The sequence below is a fragment of the Amblyraja radiata genome, chromosome 15 (genome assembly GCF_010909765.2).
Source record: "Amblyraja radiata isolate CabotCenter1 chromosome 15, sAmbRad1.1.pri, whole genome shotgun sequence".
Taxonomy (NCBI): Eukaryota; Metazoa; Chordata; class Chondrichthyes; order Rajiformes; family Rajidae; genus Amblyraja; species Amblyraja radiata.
The window spans coordinates 28,763,070-28,781,779 of NC_045970.1; the positions used below are offsets into that span (position 1 = coordinate 28,763,070).

Below are 18,710 nucleotides of genomic sequence, written 5' to 3' on the forward strand. Positions count from 1 at the left end.
TCCAAATTAACTGACTAATATTTAAGCAATGATTTACAGATGTTTAAGTGTCTCCCCGGTCTCCGGGGAGGAGGCAGCCGCTACAGTAGTACAGACCTGGGTTGACCGTGGGTCGTTTCGGGTCAAGTTTGGCGCCAAACGCGAGCTTTGGTGTGCAGACGACATCCTGGACAAAATGGCCGGTTTTCGGAGTTTTTCGGTTTCCGGAACTCCAGATAAAAGGTTGTGCACCTGTATTTTGAATTTAAATTTAAAGCACATGAATAAATATTTCATTTTGAAAGCTCTGTAAATGTGTACATAGAAGTCTACAGGCCAGATAACAACCCCAGGCAGTCAATCAGTTATGTGGTTTTATGGTGTTTCTGGGTTGCATGCTTTAGTTAGCATTGTTATAAAAACAAAAACGACTTGCTTTTATGTATCACCTTTCATGACCTCTGTGTATTTCAATGCACTTTACAGCTAATAAAATCCTTTTGAAATGTATTCATTCTTGTAATGTAGAAATCTTGATCGTTGATTTGCATAAAACATCCACTTTGAAACTGTAGTATGAAAGTAACCAGATTTTGATTGATCTTATTTATAATGACCCTTTTACTATCCAACAGTTTTTAAATCTTAATTTGCACAAACCCTTGATCATTTTTTAAAAATTTTGATTTTGCAACAATGCACTTCATCGGTAGCCTGAATAAATTTTGAACAGTTTCAATTTATCAAGATATTTAAGCAAGATATCTGCTGATAATCCTTGGCTTCATTAGGAGATTGCTGCTTTGCCAGAAATGCCTTCTTTTAGATGAAATGTTCAACAAAAGCCTTGTCTGATGGCTTGGTTGATTATGGAATAAGCACTGGCTAGCAGATTAGGATTGATGTCCCAGTTTTTCTTTCAAGTAATGCCACGGTACCTTAAAATTCCACCTGGTAGTGAGAGAGAAGTGCACGATAGCAGTATAAATGCTAAAACTAGTCATAGAACATAAAAGCACTGAAACAGGACCTTCAGCCCACAATGTCTATGCTGATCATGATGCCAAATTAAACAAAACCCACCTACCTATACATGATTTGTATCCGTCCATTTCCTACGTGTTCATGTGCCAATCTAGATGCCTGTTAAATGGCACTATTGTGTCTGCTTCTACCACCAACCATAGCAGTGCTTTTTTGGATAACTACCACTCTCTGCATAAAATAACAATTGTGCTGTGGGAATATAAGATAAAGGAACATCCATCAAGACGAAAATGGGGAAGAAATGCTTTCCTCAGTGGGCTGTGAATTCTCTGCCCCGATACTATGGATACAAGCCAAGTGACTTGTATCCAAAATGGAACAATGAAATTCTTACTTGCAGCAGCATAACAGGTCTGTAAACGCAGTACTCGTATATAACACAATAAATAAGCAGACAAAAGTTCAAAAGATTAAACAATGTTAGTGCAAAATAAAAGCTCAAAGTCCTTAGCGCAACCAAAACAATTCGTAGTGTTGGAATACTTTATTGGAATTCTTTATTGTCACATGTGACAAAACACAGTGAAAATCTTTGCTTGCATCGCCAAGGTATGCAAATAGTAGCCACATACTGCGCTGACAAATCTCAAGAGGCAGATGATGGTTCTTGAACCTGGGTGTCACTGTTTTCAGCCTATATGAGGCTGAGATTCAGGATTGATATGTTTATGCACTATAGGATAATGGAGGGTGGTGGTGATCATACACCAAAGTGGTGATAAGGTTAATGATCAGATTGTGGCGGCTCCCAAGGGTCGGGCCAATTCTACTATCGAACCTCTCGGCACGGGAATGGATGAGTCCGGAGGCGGCCCTTAGCTAAAGGGATAAAGGGCAGGGGTTTAGATGCCATCTTCCTCTTGCAGACTCGTCTGGTCAGGAGAAGGACAGCAATTAATATACCTACCGAAACACCTGGCTCCTCATCTTCATTTCGGGATTATCGTCACGCTATTATGAATAGCAGAACATGCTTGAGTGTTGTGTGGCCTTTTCATATTTGTTATGAATTTACTACTCATTCAATTTTGGTGCACTGTAAGGAAGCACAAACACAAGTAGAGAAGTTTATGGAAGAATAATCCGTTAAACTATAAACTGCCTATAATTCAGACCCAACACATTCCTTTGGCATACAGGCTTGATTAGCAACTAGTTTAAAATTATGTCTAATGGAAGTAAACTTTGAGAAATAAAACACATGGAAGTGCCACAGTTTGTCACTATGGTCAGATGCTTCATTGCTCAAAATTTGTATAATGTTCATATTACAGAAATTAATATAAAACCTGTTTTTTAATATGGTTTTGTACAGTTTTATAGATTATAAAGAAAGAAGGTAGAGCACAGGAGTAAAACAAAATATAAAAAGCAGATATTCTGCATTTCAAAGAATATACAAAATAAAAAATAGTGGCTAAAATAAATATTGACAACAAAAACAACTACTTAATTTGTTTCATTATTTGCTGCTTTCACCTTGCTGAAGGTTGTGGCCTCATTTAAGGGGACATCACAGCACTTTTTATAAACAAGGTTGAATGGCATGCATTTATACTGCATTTATACTGATAAAGAGAAGTGTATCCTTCTGTTTCCTCTGAGTAATGTAATGACAGTTCTTCTATAATGACAAATCTGGATGTGATTTGTCAAAAATGGTCCTTTGAAGACGTTTACCCAGTTATATCAAAAGTTTTACTGCTTCTTTAAGTGAAGTTGAACTCAAACAGTATTTGGCTGTGGCTCCAGGCCACAGAAACAAATGGTATAAGAAACAATGTAGATTGAAACCTCTTAAAAGATGGGAAGGTACGACTGCAAAAACAGAGTTTAAAACCTAAGAGATTAACTTTTAGAATGAATACCACAATGGCAATTGCAAGCTATTACAATTAGCCCATAAGTAAAAAGTAATAGGTAGACAAATGCCTGAAGAAGGGTTTCAGCCCGAAACGTTGCCTATTTCCTTCGCTCCATAGATGCTGCCGCACCCGCTGAGTTTCTCCAGCACTTTTGTCTACCTTCGATTTTCCAGCATCTGCAGTTCCTTCTTGAAGAGTAAAAAGTAATACCTGGTTTCATTGTCATTTATGTGTCATTAGTTTCATTAACCAGGTCAACCAGACAGTATTTTTGTGTGTATAGAATAGGCTTCTTTTCATTGATGTGCTGAGAACGCAATTTTAATTTGCACTGGATACGGAACAGTTTATTTAATACTGCAAATGGCTATGTCAATAAAAGCTGAATCACTGTCTCCTCTGCTAACTGTTATACAGTATAACATATATATAGAAATATCCATTCGCATTAAGGACGTTTAAATGATTTTCATTGGAAACACGGGTTCAGATCTGTCGTAAAGGTGAAATAAATGGATACATTGCACATAATATATATAATGGGCAAAAATCATTATCTATTTATTGCACAGCTAGAAATCAGATTCTAGACCATACAATACTAGAAATGCTTGCCTGTGCAATATTCAATTACGGATAAAACAGATGAAATGTTGACTTTCTAATTGAAGTTTAAATAAGAGACTAGACTAATATGATACTTTGCTACTTTGTGCATTGGTTACATCTGAGAAACAGTAGATGCAAAGCATTCTGGTGTGGAGATTTGAGGTGCAGATTTGAGGCTGCACTTGGAGTTAACCGCATGCATTTTCACTGCCTTATTCATCCTATGTTAAGCTTTATAAAACAGCTCACTCGCAGTAAGAGATAAGCAGTTACTTCAAACAATTGAATATTTCAACATGATGAAGGAACTAATTCTAGGTTGGCTGCTCAGTGCAAGATGTCACTTTGCTCTCACCAGCTGTTGTTTCAACTTGGAGCGAGCATTAATTACTTCTACAACTGAACTAGAATACACCAATGTCACATCATAAAAGCATTACAGGAAACTTGAAGGAGGATGATCTGTGCAAACTGATTTGCATAATCTGGTAAATATCAAAATAACAAAAATAACAAAATATCAAATAATGAAACTTGTTGTTCTGTAAACTCATTTCATGCACTCCATGCATTTGGTGCCTTTGTGGCGGCTCCCAAGGGTCGTGCCACCTTAGTGTCGAACCCCTCGGCACAGGAGTGGTTCAGTCCGGAGGCGGCCCTTAGCCGGAGGCTTTAAAGGGTGGGGTTTTGGGTGCCATCTTCCTCTCGTTTGGTCTTCCCTACAACCGGGAGGATCAGAATAAAAGGTGTCTCTCTCTAAACACGACTCCGTGCTTTATTCCAAGACACACGCTACATTGGTGACCCCGACGCTCCATTGGCGTCATGATGGAGAGAAGAGAAAGCCCTACCTCCTCACAGGCCGGCCTGGCCCTGTCTCTGGACGCGGTCTCCGTTAAACTGCCCAAGTTCTGGACCACCCGGCCGCTCATCTGGTTCCAGCAGGCGGAGGCCCAGTTCAACCTGCGGGGCATCACGGTCGATGCCACCCGTTTCTACTACCTGGTGGGGGCCCTCGACCAGGATGCGGCTGAAGAGGTCACGGACTTCCTCGCAGACCCCCCGGACAATGATAAATACCTCGGCCTTAAGGAGCTCCTGCTCCAGATTTACGGACTGAGTAGGATGGAGCGGGCAGGAAGACTCGTGCATATGCAGTGCCTAGGCGACAGACGGCCATCTAGCCTCCTGAAGGAGATGGTGGCTCTACTAGACGGGCACACGCCGTGCCTGATGTTCGAGTACACCTACCTGCATCTGCTGCCGGCCTACATTCGTCTGCAGCTCACCGACGTCTCGTTTGCCGACCTTCGGGCCCTCGGAAGGCGCGCCGACGCCCTGTGGATGGCGCGCCCTGATGACGTCAGCGCGCTGGGCGTCAGCAGAGACGGGGTCGCGCTGAGGTCGACGCGCCCTGATGACGTCAACGCGCTCGCCGTCAGCAGGTACGCCGATGATGTCACCCCAGCAGCTCCCGAATTCCCCCGGTGGGGCGGGGGAGATGTGGAAGGAGTGACAGCTCCAGCCCGACGGCCCGTACGATCGCCCCCAGCGGCAGTGAGGGGTACTGCACCTGCAGCCCAGCGCCAGCAAGCTGCAGGCACCACCAGCAGGAGCAGGCAAGCTCCAAGTGACTCCAACAGGAGACGTTGGTGCTACTACCATCAACGCTGGGGTGCTGCAGCACAACAATGCCGCCAGCCATGCACATTCCCGGGAAACGCCTGGGCCGGCTGCCAATAGTCCCCGCGGCGGCCGGCCAAATTCATCGCCTTTTTGCCTGGGATCGGCGCTCCGGGACCCGCTTCCTCGTGGATACAGGAGCGGAGCTCAGCGTCCTGCCCCCTTCGCTGGCCGACATTCGTTCCGGTAAGCGGGGGCCCGTCCTCACCGCGGCGAACGGCAGCCCCATCCGCACATATGGACTGCGGATGGTTCCCATCGTGCTCGGCTCCTGCCATTTCTCATGGAGCTTCACCATTGCCGACGTCTCCCAACCATTGCTCGGGGCCGATTTCCTCCGGGCGCATTCCCTCATGGTGGACGTCGGACGTCAGCGTTTGATCAACGCCACCACGATGGAGCCGATCACGTTGCGTGTGGATCAACCGGTGGGACGGCCACTGGCGTCCGTGGACTCCCGATTTGCACGTATCTTGGCTGCGTTCCCGGACATTCTCACTCCGCAGTTTCAATCAGCAACCCCCAGCCACGGAGTGTTGCATTATATCCCGACTACCGGCCCACCACTCCATGCACGAGCACGGCGACTGCCACCAGATAAACTGCGTCTGGTACGGCGGGAATTCCGCACGATGGAGGCCTTGGGGATCGTCCGCCCTTCAAGCAGCCCTTGGGCGTCCCCACTCCACATGGTCCCCAAGTCAAGCGGGGGCTGGCGGCCATGTGGGGATTACCGACGGTTGAACGCGACAACAACAGCGGATCGATACCCCGTACCCCACATCCAGGACTTCACGGCCCATTTGGCTGGGGCCACGATTTTTTCCAAAGTGGATTTGGTACGGGGTTACAATCAGATCCCAGTTCACCCGGATGACGTGCCGAAGACGGCGATCATCACGCCATTCGGGCTTTTCGAGTTTACTCGGATGCCGTTCGGCCTCAAAAACGCAGCACAGGCCTTTCAGCGCCTCATGGACGGGGTTTGTCGCGGCCTCGATTTCGTGTTCGTGTACCTGGACGACATCCTGGTGGCCAGCCGCTCGCAACAGGAACACTGTGCTCACCTTCGACAGCTCTGTCAGCGGCTCAGCGAGCATGGTTTGGCCATCAACCTGGACAAGTGCCGTTTTGGGGTGAATGAAATTGACTTCCTCGGCCACCGCGTGACTGCGCAAGGCGCGGTTCCCCTGCCTGACAGGGTCGACGCCATCCGCCGGTTTCCCCGCCCACGCACGGTGCGTGGCCTGCAGGAATTTGTCGGCATGGTGGCGTTTTATCATCGGTTCGTGCCATCCGCGGCCCACATCATGATGGCACAGGAGTGGTTCAGTCCGGAGGCGGCCCTTAGCCGGAGGCTTTAAAGGGTGGGGTTTTGGGTGCCATCTTCCTCTCGTTTGGTCTTCCCTACAACCGGGAGGATCAGAATAAAAGGTGTCTCTCTCTAAACACGACTCCGTGCTTTATTCCAAGACACACGCTACACCTTACCTAAAAAGCACGTCAAATATGTTGTACTTTAACATTATACTTTAATGGCGATAAAGTGTATGAAAAAATTATTTTGCCTTATGGTACATGATGAGAATTATATATTTAACAACTTGGATTTTTCGCACCATCTGTCATATTATTGCAAATAATTGATGCTTAATTTACTCTCGCTCAACCGCTCATACTGTTTTTCGTTGAAGTTTCTCTTGAAATAATTTACCCAACCCATTCTCTAGACCTATCTTATGAAAGCTTTTGTCATTCTGGCCTTCATAAAGACATAGAATCAAAGAGTGATGCGGTGTGAAAACAGGCCCATTGGCCCAACGTGCCCACACCGGCCAACATATCCCTGCTACACTGGTCCCACCTGCATGCGTTTAGTCCATATCCCCCCAAACTTGTCTTATCCTTGTACCTGTCTAGCTGTTTCTTAAACGTTGGGATAGTCCCTGCCTCAACTACCTCATCTGGCAGCTTGTTCTATATACCCACCACCCTTTGTGTGAAAATGCATCTGTCAGAGAATGGAGTTTTGCATTTGGGATGTTGCAGTTGTACAAGTTTAGTTTAGTCTAGTGATATAGAGTGGAAACAGGCCCTTTGGCCCACTTGGTCCGCGCCGACCAGCGATCCCTGCACATTAACACTATCTTACACCCACTAAGGACAATTTTGTTCATTTACCAAGCCAATTAACCTACAAACCTGTACGTCTTTGGAGTGTGGGAGGAAACCGAAGATCTTGGAGAAACATAGAAACATAGAAAATAGGTGCAGGAGTAGGCCATTCGGCCCTTCGAGCCCGCACTGCCATTCAATATGATCATGGCTGATCATCCAACTCAGTATCTTGTACCTGCCTTCTCTCCATACCCCCTGATACCTTTAGCCACAAGGGCCACATCTAACTCCCTCTTAAATATAGCCAATGAACTGGCCTCAACTACCTTCTGTTTCCCCCTTATCCTTAAACTGTGACCCCTTGTTCTGGAAAACCCACGCAGGTCATGGGGAGAATGTACAAACCCGTAGTCGGTATCGAACCCGGGTCTCCAGCGCTGCATTCGCTGTAAGGCAGCAACTCTACTGCTGCGCCACCATAACCGCTAACGTTGATAAGATGGCACATGGAGTTTTGGTCACCCTGCTATATGAAGGATGTCATTAAGTTGGAAAGAGTGCACAAAAGATTCATGAGGATGATGCCAGTACTCGAGGGACTGAGTTATAGGGAGAGGTTTGGCAAGCTAGGATTTTATTCTTTGGAACATAGGTTTGAGTGATTATCTTCTGGAGGGGCATAGATAGGGTGAATCACACAATCGTTTCCCCAGGGTCGAGGAATCAAGAACTAGAGGGCATAGATTTAAAGTAAGAGTGGAAAGATTTAATAGGATCATGCGGGGCAATTTTTTTCACACGGAGGGTGGTGTGTATCGGGAACTAATGGCCATAGAAAGTGGTTGAGGTAGTGTTTGCACCAATCCTCGTAGTACTCAATGCACGAGGCAACACGGCCTCATATTAGTCTCATCTCTGTCATTTAAAGTGCAGTACAAATACATCTTATTAGTAATTGGACATTGTGCAAGCTTGTACATTATTGTTACATGGTCCAGCATCTGCTCTCCACTTCTGGCATGGCCTATTTTTGTAAATCTATGGGACGTGTAACGCAAATGTTTATTTCATCTGTGTGATGAAGCTGAACCCCTTCCTTTGTCTTTCCAGTAAAGAAAATACGTACATTTCTAATGCCTCCATATTAAAGGATTGTTCTACATATACCACCTCTCTGTCAGTAGGAGATTCAACTTTAGATGGCATAGCCATTTGTAGTATTTGCCAAAAGGTACCTTTTCCGGTGTAGAATAAAATAAAATAGAATAGAATAAAATAGCATTTTCAGCACAATCTGAAGGATCTGCAAATGCTGGAAAATCGAAGGTAGACAAAAATGCTGGAGAAACTCAGCGGGTGAGGCAGCATCTATGGAGCGAAGGAAATAGGCAATGTTTCGGATTGAGACCCTTCTTCAGAAGTCTATTTCCTTCACTCCATAGATGCTGCCTCACCCGCTGAGTTTCTCCGGCATTTTTGTCTATTTTCAGCACAATAGTGCGTTAAAATAAAAGAAAGCTTATTCCATACATTTTCATTCTAAAGTTAAAATGTTTGAATACTTTCAGATTTATCTAGTTAATAAGATAATTGATGCATAAATGTGAGTGAGAAAAATATTATATTTTCTTTATTTGTAGGAAAGGGTTTCGACCCGAAACATCACCCATTCCTTCTCTCTAGAGATGCTGCTTATCCCGCTGAGTTACTCCAGCATTTTGTGTCTACCATATTTTCTTTATGGGCTAACTGTATAGGTAGTTCTGCCATGTTGCAGTGGTCATGTTCCTTATAATAATAACATTGTATCAATGGGAAAGTGGAGTGATAGTGAGGGTCAGCTTGGCATTAGCTTCAGTTCACCTGCAAGATTTTCATAACAGGAATGGGTTTATTTGTTGTGACTGCAAGGTCCTAATGCTAAAGGGTGCATGTTGAGCAAGGAAACCAAGTGCTGGCAGAAGACAGCAGGTCAGGTGGGAAAATTTCCCAGCAGGTCAGCTGGGAAATGGGCAGGTGACATTTTGGGTGGAGATCGTTCTTCAGATTGATTCAACATGGGGAAGAATGTTGGAAAAGTGCGGTGGAGTTGGGGCAAAGTCTGGCAAGTGATGGTTGTTTGCAGGTGGGGGAGTGATTGGCAGATGGGTGGAGTAAGTGGCCAAAGCTGGAAGTGAAAAGGAGCCAAACGTTTGACAGATTAGGAATGTGAAAGAGTGGAAGGCTGGGGGAAGAGATATGGGTGTGAGGGGAAAGAGGGGTGAACCCCATTTTTACTTTTTATCCTCCCCCCCCCCCCTCCTTCCTGGCCCCGCATACCCATATCCCTCTCTCCCACTCATCTTTCCTTATCTGACATCCTTTTCTCTACTTTTTACTTTTAGCATTTGTCGCTTACTCCACCCATCTGCTAACCCCACTTTCCTACCACCCCCATCCACCTTCTCTGTGCCCCACCTGGACTCACATCCATTTCTTCCTTCCCCCCTTTTGTGAACCAACATCTGCAGTTCCTTGTTTCTATTCTCTAGTTATCGTTTGTCAGGCTTTGTCCCACCCACACCTCTCTTTTTCATCGTCCTTCCCCCCCACCCCCAACAATCAGTCAGGAGAAGGGTTCTGAGCCGAAACATCGTGTGTCCATTTCCATTCACAGATGCTGCCTGACCTTCTGAGTTCATGAGATCATAAGTGATAGTAGAATTAGGCCATGTGGTCCATCAAGTCTACTCTGCCATTCAATCATGGCTGATCTATCTGTCGCTCTTATCCCCAATCTCCTGCCTTCTCCCCATAACCTCTGACACCCGTACTATACAAGATTAGCACATCGTTTTTTTTCCCCTCACAATGCCAACATTTACATTACTTGTATCTCCAAAGACCATATATTACATTGTTTAACAGAGCATCATTGCACAAGTATCAATAGAAATGATTGCTTGTCAACTTCAATAGCTGCCTCCGGTGAAAGTTGCAACTGTGTTCTTAAGAGACGATGATGTTTGTTTACTTTTGAGAGATTAAATATTTTTCTTCCAACACTGAATTGTTTCCAAATGGTTTGAGGTTTGTCAATTTTCAAAGTAACTTTCAAAAGGTTCTCTAGTTCATGATTAAAATTACGATACAACCAATTGCCAGTGCAATAAAAATAGTCTTCCCTATTCATCAATCCTATATGTGCTATGGAAACATGCACTGTAGCAGCACTACCTTCAATTAATTTCATAGAGACACAAGAAACTGCAGATGCTGTATTCTTGAGCAAAATGCCAAGTGCTGGAGGACTCAGCAGGTCAGGCAGTATCAGACTGAAGAAAGGTCCCAACCTGAATCGTCGTCTGTGCATTCCCACCACAAATGCTGCAAGACCCACTGAGTTCTTCCAGCACTTTGTTATTTGCTTGTAATTACTTTCAACTGCAATTGTAGAAAATATCCATTCTACTTTTTCTGAAAAGTTAATCCCTTAGTTTTTAAAGTCTGTGTGTATTCCTAACTTTGTTTTTCAGGAGCTCTTGGCCTAATTTGTTTCTAATACTGTTTGATTCTGTGTTCAAAGCAGCACTGGCATTGGATGTGGGTTCAACTTGACATACATCAAAGCAGCAGGAAGAATTTGATCTAACTGGCAATATTTGTTAGTACTATATTAATTATACAGTTGAACTGTCATCATATTACTTGGAGTAACTTGAAAGATGCACTTTTCTTTACTGAGAATTTTCAGCTAAAATTCAACATTGTTTATAAAAAGTGCTACAATTTGTCCCAACCTCTAGCTAGGTGAATGCAGGTTGTCACAAAACAAATTAGATCATGGTTTTTGATACAACGACAACAAATGCTGGAAACACTCAGGAGATCAGGAAGCATTTGTGGAGAGCACACATTGCTGATATTTTAGTTCATCAGAACATGAGAAAATAGCAGGAATAGGCAGCTGGACCCCTCCATCTGCCCTTGTCATTAATATGATCGTGGCTGATCTATGCTGGTTTGAATTCCTCTTCTTTAAAGTGCAGAAGAATGAGGGGACATCTCACTTACTACATACTTAAAGCCCAATGAGGCAGGGATGTGGTGAACAAAAAATGATGAGCTCTGCCCAGTCCATAACAGGTATTGTCCTCCCACCATCGAATAAATCTACATGGGTCACTGCATTAAAACGCAGTCAGCATCCTTGGAGACCCACATCTCCCTGGCCATGCCCTTATTGAGAAAAAGGTATAAGAGCCTGAAAACTGTAACTTCCATGTTCAGGAGCAGCTTCTTCCCAACAACCATCAGGCTATTAAAAACGACAACCTTCAACTTCAAAAGGAGTAGACCTGACGGCATTGTTTTTGCTTTGGTATTATTGTTTGTTCTTTATATGCTGGTTTGTTGTTTATTATGGTGTTTACAGAGTACTGTGTTTTTATACCTGTTGTGCTGCTGAGAAATAAGAATCTCGTCATTCCGTTTTGGGACATGTGACAATACAAAACTCTTGACTCCTGATGCAGGGTAAATGTTTCCTTTAGAAGGTTTGGATCAATAGCAAAGTTTCAAAATAATGGGTAGGTTTGTTTGGATTGCGGTGTGAAATACCTTCATACAGAGGTGATGAATATTTGGACTTCTCTGCCTCGATGGCTGTGGGAGCTCAATCATTCACTTTTTTCAGAAAGAGATCAATTGAATTATGGATATTAAGCAAATCTAAGGTTGTGGTAATTATGCAAGAAAATGGCACTGAGGTAGAAGATCAGCTATGACCTTGAAAAATTGCTAAATGGGTTTGATAGGCCAAAAGACCTCCAGTTTTTATGTTAGTTGCTGTTGGGCACAATGACAAGACCATAGATGTACTGTGGGATCATACGAGCAAACTACTGTTCTCCAGCATATTCCAGTGTTTATCAATGGATTGGCTCGCTGCTCATTCACAGCTGCAGTGCTTGTGTCAGTGAATTTTGTACATAAAATAAAATTTACAGATGCAGTTTATGCATAATATGTTTGTGACCTTGATTGGCAAACATACAGCGTTCATTAGTATGGTGATAATCTAATTCCCCTTTCCTTTTGCTCTGCTCATTGGATTTTTCATCCCCAAAAACAAAAAACGGAATTAATGTTAGTTTTATTATTGGTTAGCTGCACAATCCTGTTCTAATATAGTTGTGTTAAAATATATTTAAAATATATTTTTATTTATTACCGTGTGAGAGTTTAATTCCCCAGTTCAAGTGAAAAGGGCACAGACACAAACAGCTGGTCAACACCCTAACTGCAATGAGAATAATACTGAACACTTAGGTTCCCAACAACTTTGTAGTGTTGTGCATCTAGAGCAACTGATGTCTGTATTTGGTCATTCATCTTATATATTTAAAAATATGTATGTCTTGTTTACACATTGTACAGTATTTCAATTTGTATTCCATGTAGTTTTCATACATAATTCAAAGTGTACTGCATGCAAATAATTTTGGTTTGTGATTGCTATTCCCCCTGCAGACAATAAAAAATACAGTTCACCAAGGATTAGAGTCACATGTAAAAGTGAAACTGCTTGCCTGTAATATGCTGCTTATTTTATAAATAACTTGCAATAAAAATAATAATGTTGTTAACATTTCCAATTATAGTTGTTGCTTCCGATAAAATGGTGGACAATGTAAATGTTTGTTGGGTTAAATAAATTCCTGAATAGATTAGCAATGCTCATGCTTTTAATTCCATATTTTGTGCAACATTTCAAAAAATGTGACATATCAATAAATGCATTACCCTGTTTCAGTGAGGGCTTTCATTTTCAAATGTCGCTCATTTGACTGCATTTTTGCCTCTGACTGAGAAAATCGTACATTCTTGTCCCACTCCAGAAAAGGAGCAAAAATCTCGTAGTTTACTAAGGGACATGGTAGAGTTGAAAGTACATCTTTTGCAAGAGAAATGTAATTCTCAATTCAATTCCCTACTCTGCTTGCTTAGGTGAATGAGAGAGATGCTAATTTTTAAAAGCAGATTTATTACGTGTTCTGGCCAATCTTTTCCCCAACTAAAAATGACTGAAACCGATCATCTGGCATTATTTCCAGCTTTGCTTTTTGTTGTTTATACAGTGCATTCAGAAAGTATTCAGCCCATATAACCATATAACAATTACAGCACGGAAACAGGCCATCTCGGCCCTACAAGTCCGCGCCGAACAATTTTTTTCCCTTAGTCCCACCTGCCTGCACTCATACCATAACCCTCCATTCCCTTCTCATCCATATGCCTATCCAATTTATTCTTAAATGATACCAACGAACCTGCCGCCACCACTTCCACTGGAAGCTCATTCCACACCGCTACCACTCTCTGAGTAAAGAAGTTCCCCCTCATGTTACCCCTAAACTTCTGTCCCTTAATTCTGAAGTCATGTCCTCTTGTTTGAATCTTCCCTATTCTCAAAGGGAAAAGCTTGATCACATCAACTCTGTCTATCCCTCTCATCATTTTAAAGACCTCTATCAAGTCCCCCCTTAACCTTCTGCGCTCCAGAGAATAAAGACCTAACTTATTCAACCTATCTCTGTAACTTAGTTGTTGAAACCCAGGCAACATTCTAGTAAATCTCCTCTGTACTCTCTCTATTTTGTTGACATCCTTCCTATAATTGGGCGACCAAAATTGTACACCATACTCCAGATTTGGTCTCACCAATGCCTTGTACAATTTTAACATTACATCCCAGCTTCTATACTCAATGCTCTGATTTATAAAGGCTAGCATACCAAAAGCTTTCTTTACCACCCTATCTATATGAAATTCCACATTCAAGGAACTATGCACGGTTATTCCCAGATCCCTCTGTTCAACTGTATTCTTCAATTCCCTACCATTTATCATGTACGTCCTATTTTGATTTGTTCTGCCAAGGTGTAACACCTCACATTTATCAGCATTAAACTCCATCTGCCATCTTTCAGCCCATTTTTCCAAATGGCCTAAATCACTCTGTAGACTTTGGAAATCCTCTTCATTATCCACAACACCCCCTATCTTGGTATCATCTGCATACTTACTAATCCAATTTACCACCCCTTCATCCAGATCATTGATGTACATGACAAACAACAAAGGACCCAACACAGATCCCTGAGGCACCCCACTAGTCACCTGCCTCCAACCCGACAAACAGACATCCACCATTACCCTCTGGCTTCTCCCATTCAGCCACTGCTGAATCCATCTTGCTATTCCTGCATTTATACCCAACAGTTTAACCTTCTTAACCAACCTTCCATGAGGAACCTTGTCAAAGGCCTTACTAAAGTCCATATAGACAACATCCACTGCTTTACCCTCATCAATTTCCCGAGTAACCTCTTCAAAAAATTCAAGAAGATTAGTCAAACATGACCTTCCAGGCACAAATCCATGTTGACTGTTCCTAATCAGACCCTGTTTATCCAGATGCTTATATATATTATCTCTAAGTATCTTTTCCATTAATTTGCCCACCACTGAAGTCAAACTAACAGGTCTATAATTGCTAGGTTTACTCTTAGAACCCTTTTTAAACAATGGAACAACATGCGCAGTACGCCAATCCTCGGGGACTATTCCCGTTTCTAATGACATTTGAAATATTTCTGTCATAGCCCCGGCTATTTCTACACTAACTTCCCTCAATGTCCTCGGGAATATCCTGTCAGGACCTGGAGACTTATCCACTTTTATATTTTTCAAAAGTATCAATACTTCTTTTACTTTGAAACTCATAGTATCCATAACTACTCTACTCGTTTCCCTTACCTCACATAATTCAATATCCTTCTCCTTGGTGAATACCGAAGAAAAGAAATTGTTCAATATCTCCCCCATCTCTTTTGGCTCTGCAGATAGCTGCCCACTCTGTTTCTCCAATGGACCAATTTTATCCCTCGTTATCCTTTTGCTATTAATATAGCTGTAGAAACCCTTTGGATTTACAGACCCCTTCACTTTTTCCACATTCTGTTACGTTACAGCCTTATTCTAAAATGAATTAAATTATTTTTTTTATCATCAATCAACACACAACACCCCATAATAAAAAAGCAAAAACAGGCGTTTAGAAATTTTTGCAGATTAATTAAAAAGAAACAACTGAAATATCACATTTACATAATTACAAAGTACATTCAGACCCTTTACTCAGTTCCTTGTTGAGGCACCTTTGGCAGCGATTACAGCCTCAGGTCTTCTTGGGTATGACGTTACAAGCGTGACATACCTGTGTTTGGGTCATTTCTCCCTTCTCTGCAGATCCTCTCAAGCTCTGTCAGGTTGGATGGGGAGCGTCGATGCACAGCTATTTTCAGGTCCCTCCAGACATGTTCGATCAGGTTCAAGTCCGGGCTCTGGCTGGGCCACTCAAGGACATTCACAGACTTGTCACGAAGCCACTCCAATGTTGTTTTAGCTGTGTGCTTAGGGTCATTGTCCTGTTTGAAGGTGAACTCCATTCCAGTCTGAGGTCCAGAACGCTCTGGAGCAGGTTTTCATAAAGGATCTCTCTGTACTTTGCTCCGTTCATCTTTTCCTCGATCCTGACTACTCTCCCAGTTCCTGCCGCTGAAAAACATCCCCACAGCATGATGCTGCCACCACCATTCTTCACCGTATTGGTCAGGCGATGAGCGGTGCCAAAGAGTTCAATCTTGGTTTCATCAGACCAGAGAATCATGTTTCTCATGGTCTGAGATTCCTTTAGGTGCCTTTTGGCTGAGGGCTGTCATGTACATTTTCCAGAGGAGTGGCTTCTGTCTGGCCACTCTCCCATAAAGGCCTGAATGGTGGAGTGCTGCAGATATGGTTGTCCTTCTGGAAGGTTCTCCCATCTCCACAGAGGAATTCTGGAGCACTGTCAGAGTGACCATTAGGTTCTTGGTCACCTCCCTAACCAAGGCCCTTCTCCCCCGATTGCTCAGTCTGGCCGGGCGGCCAGCTCTATGAAGAGTCCTGGTGGTTCCAAAGTTCTTCCATTTAAGAATGACAGAGGCCACTGTGCTCTTCGGGACGTGCAATGCTGCAGAAATTGTTTTACACCCTTCCCCAGATCTGTGTCTCGGAGGTCTATGGACAATTCCTTCGTCTTCATGGCTTGCTTTTTGCTCTGACATGCAGTCAACTGTGGGACCTTATACAGACATGTGTGTCCAAATCATGCCCAATCAATTTAATTTACCACTGGTGGACTCCAATCTAGTTGTAGAAATATCTCAAGGATAATCAATGAAAACAGGATGAACCTAAGCTCAATTTTGAGTGCCATAGCAAAGGGTCTGAATACTTATGTAAATGTAATATTTTAGTTATTTTGTTCATTACATTGCAAAAAATCCTAAAACCTGTTTTCGCTTTTTCATTCTGGGGTACTGTTTGTAGATTGATGATAAAAAAAAATAATCCATTTTAAAATGGCAGTAACATAACAAAATGTGGAAAACGTGAAGGGATCTGACTACTTTCTGAATGCACTGTAAATAGATTGGCAGGTTTCCTGCAAAACTGCAATGGTTTCACTTCAAAAGTACTTCATGAGGAGTTTATGCTGGAACTGACTACAAAACTAGTTAGAATGTAGTTCTAGAATGTGCACTTTGGAATGTCATGTAAGGTTGATGGCAAGAACTATATAAGTACAAATCTTTCTTTCTCTTTATTCTCTCCACCATTACTGTAAAATGATTTCATTGCATAACTTGTATTTCTTTTGTGCAGATGAACAAAGACCTTGATTTATCCATCAATGCATCCAACAACTTCAACTTAAATGTCACTTGGTCCATTGGATCAACAGGTGCGTTTTACAAAAGCAAATTGATTTCTTGAGTACAGCATGTTCAAATGTCCACGTGATTTAATCCACAAATTTCCTTATTAAGGTTCACATATGTAAACAATCATTTGATGAAAAGTTACGTATAAGAACAGTTCCTTGTGTATTTCTTTCCAAAATAATGCACTTGAAATTTGTCAAGTGTCCAGATAAACCTCTAGACTTAAGCTATGATTTCTATGATTTAATATAAGCCCGTCTCAAAATCTAGGGTCATCAAAGCTTTTGTCTGTTCACTGTGCATTATTTTTGAAATAGATAATCTAATTGGGCGTTTGGCTTTATCTGATCTGGACCGGTAGATGTTCTGGATGTAATTGATTCAAATATGCTTCCTATCTGAAATATTGTTATTCCAACTTAGTTTGATCCTAAATGAAATTGTTGGGTCTGTGTATGAGCAAGAGCATTTGTTCAATATACCCGTATTTCCCGGCAATGAAGACGCTATTTTTTACCCAAAAATAAGGCACGAAAATTTACCCGCATCTTGGAGGCTGAAGGTTAGGTTGTTAGCCAAGAAAGATAGACTTGGCTATCCCTCAGTACAGCAACATCAAGAACGATGATGCTGTACTGAGGGATAGCCAAGTCAATCACTCATTGCTGGCAGCTGAAGGGAAGCGGCTGTAAAGTGGAGGCAGCTGTAAAAGGACAAAGGACATTTATTGTCACATACACCAATTGGTCCAGTGAAATTTGAGTTACCATGCAGCACACAAATAAGATAAACACAACACTATAGAATTTAACATAAAACATAAAAACATCTCCCCACAGCAGAATCACGTTTCACACTGTGAGGGAAGGCAACAGAGTTCAGTCATCTTCCTCTTGTTCACCCGTGGTCGAGGCCTATTGAGGCCTCTGCAGTTGCCGCTATGGAGGCCCGATGTTTCAGGCCCTCTCGCCGGGATGTCGGAACGGAAGAACACTCTCAGCGGCCTGGAGTTCCTAATCGCCGTTTCCTACTGGAGACCGCGGCTCCCGAAGTCCACAAGCCGAGCTGGGTGCAGATTCAACGCTAGCAATCCTCGCCGAAGGATCCAAGCGCTCCGCGAAGTTAAATTCAGCACCACCCGCGGCTGGAAGCGCCGCAGACCACAGCTCCACAGTGTTAGAGTCGGCAGGCCCCCGGAGCTCCAACACGGCGATCCCGGTAAGGCATTGCCTGCTCCGCGATGGTAATTCAGTGCTGCGCCGCTGCTGAAGTTGAAGCTCTGGCCGGTCTCCAGCAGGAAAGGCTGCGCCAATCCAGATGGTAGGCTGTGAGGAGGGGGCGAAGATGCGGCTTGGAAGAAATACACATGCTCGACCAGGTAGTGACTGGGGGGGGGGGGGTGGGGAGGGGGTGGGGGGGGGAGGGGGAAGTCCCCTCTTTCCCCCCCCCCCCCCCACTCGCCACATAAAAAAGACTAAAGGACCTCCAAAAACAAACTTTTAGACAAACTAAAAATAACAAAAAGGATGAAAGGACAGACAGCTGCTGGCGAGGCTGCCACACACGATGGCGCCACCAAAGGACAGCGCCGCTGGGGGGG

The 18,710-nt window shown here is 43.2% G+C and overlaps 1 protein-coding gene across 1 annotated transcript in view; it reads left to right on the forward strand.

Annotated features, from left to right (window-relative positions):
* atrnl1 (attractin like 1) overlaps nucleotides 1-18,710 on the forward strand; it is a 720,322-nt gene that overhangs the window by 293,020 nt on the left and 408,592 nt on the right. The window contains exon 23 of the mRNA XM_033033942.1: nucleotides 17,052-17,130. Coding sequence (XP_032889833.1) covers nucleotides 17,052-17,130 — 79 coding nt within the window. The remainder of the gene's footprint in view (nucleotides 1-17,051; nucleotides 17,131-18,710) is intronic.